The 6,400-nt window shown below is 29.6% G+C and overlaps 1 protein-coding gene across 1 annotated transcript in view; it reads left to right on the top strand.

The window, feature by feature from the left end:
* Positions 1–3,787, top strand: part of Klc (kinesin light chain) — an 82,117-nt gene extending 78,330 nt beyond the window's left edge. The window contains exon 13 of the mRNA XM_067278865.1: positions 1,656–3,787. Coding sequence (XP_067134966.1) covers positions 1,656–1,688 — 33 coding nt within the window. The 3' untranslated portion in view covers positions 1,689–3,787. The remainder of the gene's footprint in view (positions 1–1,655) is intronic.
* The last annotated feature ends 2,613 nt before the right edge of the window (positions 3,788–6,400 follow it).

Genomic DNA, 6,400 nt, shown 5'->3' on the forward strand with positions numbered 1-6,400 from the left:
CTTTTGTCTGTATATGGGTATCCCTGCTTTCGATTATGAAAAAAATATTCTAACCATGCCGGGTTAAATGAAGTTTGTTTTCCACTAAACTAGAAGTTAATATTATGTATATAACAGTTAAGTCAGCAAAATTTAATGAGAAATTTTGCTAAGACTATTAGTATTAAAGATTTTGCAATTTAACTTTGTTTCTAGAATTTGATTTTTTCAGCATAACATAAAAATGAGTTGAAATTATATACAATATGTACTGTACTTACCAAGATACAAGATTGAGACATACAATCAACAAATGCTACATTTACAAGTCTAAAACATTAATTATGAAAATATGGTAATATGGAAACTTTTTCTACTTGATGATTCAAAAATATACTGAAAAATTTTTACTCTAAAATATTAGATTTGCACTTTTATAGATGCAATAGTAAACCCAAATAAAGTAATTGGCTGAAAAAATTGATCCTAAGACTCATCAAACAGGCTGTCAACTTCAGTTAATAAGTCCAAATTTTTAACCGTACTAGAGTTAATTTCTTTAAACAATAATTATATGGATGAAAAGCATTTTTTTAAACTAAGATTTTGTAAGTTTACCTCTAGATTTTTAGCTCAAAGTATGTTTTGAACCTACACCCCTCACATATATAGCTCCCCAAGAATAGGGTAGGCTACTGGTAGACTAAAACTGAAATGTAAATATACTGTAGTCCATGGCTAAACTGTACAATAAGGCCTTGTCACTTTCATTGAGAAACTAATTGTAATATCAAACTCATAAGAAGGGATGGCAACAGAATTTACACATCAATTTTTGTGCACAAAGTAACTGCTAAAAAATCTTCAGATCTACAGTAGATTGAAGATTTTTATTAGTTACTTGGAGTGCTAAAATATCTTAATAAGTCTTGTACAGTCGGGTGTACTGATAAATACATAAGCCAAAATCATCTATAAAATACTAAGTTTGTCATGATAATACTATTAAATATGGCATATGATAGCAAAGACATGAATAGTGGAACATAATTGGCTTATTAGCTGTTGGAAATAACATAAGGTGTAGTATTCATTTATACTTAAAGGTTAATGTAAAAATAATTAACAAGTTCGCGGAACATGAGTTTTAGTTGGAAATATTTTTAGCAGCCTGCTGGGACTTATGGTAAGTAGTGCACAGCAATTGTTAAAATCGATGTTACTCATTTACCACTCTGATGAAGGTTAGCATTTTGTCTGCCATATAAGTCAGCCTGAAGTTTTGGAGAAATTTTTTTTTCCTAGGCTTAAATAATTGAACTACATGCCAGCTTATACATTGTACAGTACATTAAACAGATAATAATTTTACATTCTTGTAAGAATAATTTTCAAAAATTTTTTTATCTGCAACTACTAAAAACTTAGAAAAAACACAATTGAACATTTTCTATAGTAGAGGCTTCTGAAATATTTAATCAGTGACTTTTTAAATTTTATAAATTTTTTCATCATTTCAAAAATTAGTTAGAGAAATGATCTGTAGAATGTGAAGAGAATTCATTTAATAGATTCACTTATCAATGATATCGTCGATAATTTTAATCCTCTCCTTATTAAATAGTTATAAATGTATTTTACTAAGAAGTTGAAATTAATTAAATTTTATATTACAGGCTGAAGGTCGTCAAGTAAACGTTCCAGCTTAATTACCAGAATGGGACTCCAGAGTTAAAATTTTTCATCTGCTCCATTAACTTGTTGATTCTTGACTATTTGGCTAAATATTTCTGGACTCGATCAACAAGTTTAGTTTGCAATTACGCATAAACGGCATTAATATTTACTTAGGAAGGATGAATTGTGACCTCGACAAAACGATGCATTCGACGTTTAAAAACGAAGTCAATATTAAGTGCATGAAATTTGTTTCAAAACATTCCTCTTACTAATATATGAATAGCTTAAAATTTTATTTTTTATTAAAGTTAATAGCATTTCTGTGATTAATAGTTATATACAAATATATATTATGTTATAATTTGGAGTGGATATGATATAAATGTATCATCCTCCAATATGTGTATATTGGGATATCTCCAAATCCAATATTAATCTTTATTTATTCAGTTAAAAACTTCAAACTGTAAGGACCAATTTAATAATTGTGCGTGTCTTTTTGAATTTTATTTTATTTCACAGTTACAATATTCACGTATATAGCTGATAATTTTTTAATCATTCTTCACTAATGATATATGGTAATATTTAATGCACAGCGTGGGTCCATAAAAGATGTACTTTTGCACCTCATTTGGTAATTTATGTAATCATAATATATTAATATAAAATATTTTTATTTTGTATATGCACTTTCATGCATCGAAAGCTGTTTTTTGCAGTTTTACGATGGATATAGGCAAAATTTAATCTCATCTTCCCCCCAAAAAAGCTTTGTTATGTGTTGTATATAAAAATATAAAATTATTTACTTTTATCTGTGAAACGACTACAGTGGACTGAATTAAATCATTCTATTAATTTAGAGCTAAGCTTAGAATGTTGTCTTAAAGACTGCATCAGGAATGAGCCAATACTCAAATATAGCTAATGAAAATCACCAAATTAGTGTAAACCAAAAACAACTGTCTGAAACTTCCATGTAAAATTATTGCTTTTCACATAAAATGTCTTTCCAGTATGGTTTAATATACAAATTTGTTATTTAGGTTCTAAGCAAAATTGTTTGTGCTTGATATGGAGTAATTTCAAGATGTTTCAATTAATAAAGTGATGTGCTCAGCAGCCGATTCCAATTGTCTAAATTATGGTCCATATTTGCTATAAACAAAAGAAACATTATAAAAGCATAGTTATATTACTTGTTTACTTGCGAAGCTAATCCAATGTGTATAAATATCACAGTCTAGACTAAATTAACTGATATATAAGTAAATGTTTTTTAATATAACCTTTTTTTTTGTTTGTTTGTTTTTTAAGAATAAAACGTTAAGCATTTTGAATCTAACTGAACATATTTAAAATTATAAAGATGAAAAGCAAACTTGAATTAGATGATGTGAATGTGTTTTCAGTGTTTTTAATTGTAACAAGACAAAGAAAATTGAAATTTCTTTTATAATTGACTTAATTTCACTTCCGTTGTTATAAATGATGGTGCTTTTTGCTGTTTTGGATATTAAATTTTTGTAATAAAATTCTAATTCAAATTTGTTTAATTTTCAAAATGCCTAAACGTCTTTTTAATGTTTTTGTAAAGCAAAATAAATGCAATATTGTTGATGTGCAATTATTTGATATTAAATTAATAATTATATTAATTGAACGGAGTTCTTAATATGATACCAACATCAATACCGAGTGGCAGTGTCATAGCTAACTTGTGTGAATGAGAAATCTTCAAAAAATTTAAATGGAACCATTAGTTTTAAAAACGTGAAATTACATATTGTTCTTCGTATGGCGAGTGCAATTAGATGAGAGTTTAAAGTCGTCGGCAAGTACTCGACTCGTAAATTCCGAGCACGCGTACTAATTCGGAAATGGATCTTTTCCAATTTATACTCGTAGATCGTGCTACCCGTTCGAATTGTGCTTTGCTATTAAGTAACTAGTTATGGCACTGCCGAGCGGAGACGCAACTGCAAGTATTTCTGTTAGAAATTATTACAGCTTCGCATCAGAATAGTTCATCACTGGTGAATAATTTTGTGACAAATGAAATTTTATTCTACCAATAAATATCGTCCCTTGGTGAAAAACTCTGAATAAATATTTATCATTGATATTAATGTTGTATTTCATTTATAATTTAATACAAAATGTAAAAACCTAATCTTTCACAAGATACAAATGTTTTGATTGTTATTAATTTCAAATAATTGTCTCTCCAAAATTTGTAATTTATTTTTAAAATTTCCATTTCTAATACAATGGAATCTCGCACGAGTATTTCGCTTAACGAGCAAAAACAAATTGTAAAATTTTGCCTCGCTTAATGAGCGATTTTTCGCATAACGAGTGATGAGGAAAGGAGAAGTTCCTTAGGGTGCATTTTTTTATCCAGCGAAAGTGTAGTGAAATGACATCACGAGCAGTGTTGGCCATTTAGAAACGGGTTTCAGAGTATTAGCTGTAAAGTGCTTCTCAAGCACTGCATAAAATCGCACCCTAATTGTGCGCATGCGACATGCTCCATCAGTCTGTGTTTAGCACTCGTTCTGCTAGCATCTTAGTGTTGCTCGTGATCACATATTTTTCCAAACTTGTGTTCACACATATTACTTATAAACATCAACAACCATAGCCCGTTATATAATAAACACGCCAAACGATATGCCAGATTCTTGGGTCGTTAAATTTAATGACCCAAATGACAAATTAAATTTTAGAAATGTCTGAATTAAAAGTTAACTATTTATAATTATTAAATTTAATACTAGATGGAAACATAACTGCCTACCTCTAGTCAAATTAATTAATTTCTAATATTTAATTACACTCAAGCCTGTTTTTGTGCGGTCTTTTTTTGTGCGATTTTTTATATGTGCAATGTGTTTTGTGCAATTATTTTGTGCAGTATACCAATTTGATTGAAATTCATATACCGCACAAAACAAATCGCACAAAAAAAGACCGCACAAAAACAGGTTTGAGTGTATAGCCTTTACATAACCCAAGAATTTGGCATATTGTTTGGAGTGTTTATCAAACATATTATCTGTTTTTTTTTCTGCAAATCGAATTCTCATTTCAGGATGGTTCATTCCACACTAGAAGAAATGATGATGATGATTCACACTCCTTAACAGTGTATATTGTACAATTCTTTTTGAATAAATGTTATACATAAAACATTTGAGCATTTTTTGGCATAGAACGCATTATTGTATTTTACGTTAATTTCTATGGGAAAAATTGTTTCGCATTACAAGTAAGACTCTGGAACAAATTATGCTCATTAAGCGAGGTTCCACTGTACTTGTAATTCCCTGCTTCAAAATTATGAAATTAGTCAGACACACATTCTTTACTACTTGAAGAAAGTGTGATTTTTTTTTAATTTGTCACCAATGACCTGGCAATTGTTATATTGATAACTCAGTCAAATGAAATATTAAGAATAAATTATTTATACAAGATAAAACAATTCAATATATAAAGTAAATGGATAATTTTTTATAGACATTACTTTTTGGACTTGATTCAGATTTCACTTTATAGTGTTTTATAAAGTTATATAATGAATAAACTTAGATGATATCTCAAAATAAAATTTTTAGAATTCAAAAATTTAATAAAACAGCTTACAAAATAACTCCAAAGTTGGAAAGTAGAATTTGTTTTTAATAGAGGATGAAAAGAATAAACACTAAACTAACAAAATTTAATGTTCTTGCACTTTTGAGTTTTAAATCTCATCATCTGGAGGTTGCCACAGAAGCAAAAAGAATAAAACATAGGAATAACAAAAATAAGCAAATACTTTATTTTTGAGGTTCTAACATTAATGTTCAAAAAATTGAGAGGTGTCAACAGATAGATGGGACCACTGAAAAGTTGTGAAATTTCCAGATACATTGGTGGATTTGTCACCTCCCTCTGGTCTATATATTTCCTGCACTGCTTGAACAAGTCCCATCCAACCATGGATATCAATATCTCCTTGTAGATGTTTTATTCTTTTCACTTCCAAGAAGACAGAACTTTCAAATAAATGCCTGAAAATGAGGAGTGTTTAAGCTTGAAAGTGCTATATTATTCAGTTTTAAAAACATTTCTACTTAACAATTTAATTACAGAACACTTAACTATCAAAAATTTGCATTAACTGGGATGACAAAGATGTTATAGACGAGGTGCCCACCAGTGGCCGAGTAGATAAAAGCCACCGAACACTGGTGGTTGGATGTGGGATGGCTACGTGGCAATTTCTGGATTTACTTCACATTAGTAACACCTAAATAGGGGGCCAGTTTTCCCTTAAAAGGTCTCTTGGGATGCATCCCCTTGGCAGATTGTCCACGTGTCGCATCGCTATATACAAATAAAACCAAGCCTACAGACAAATCATTTAATCTTTGGTTGTGAATATAGACACGTAAGTTAGAAGTTAACCAATAAGCATTCACATACTAAAAGTAAACGATAATTGGTTAACTTCTAACTCTTGATCCTTGCAGACATGACCATTAGTTGTCATAAATTACTTTAATTCATCTACTTTACAGGCTATTGGCCAGAATGGGAGGAAGAAGATTGATAAGGAATGATATGCTTTGCTAATGTGTCCACTTTATTACAAATGAGGTAGTTTACATGAGGTAGTTTTATGCATTTTTCTTTTCTTGTTTCCTGAAAATTTCTGTTTCATTTACTGGGTATAGGATTAAATGAGCAC

Source organism: Centruroides vittatus, unplaced genomic scaffold (genome assembly GCF_030686945.1).
Source record: "Centruroides vittatus isolate TY-2023 unplaced genomic scaffold, ASM3068694v2 contig_824, whole genome shotgun sequence".
NCBI lineage: Eukaryota > Metazoa > Arthropoda > Arachnida > Scorpiones > Buthidae > Centruroides > Centruroides vittatus.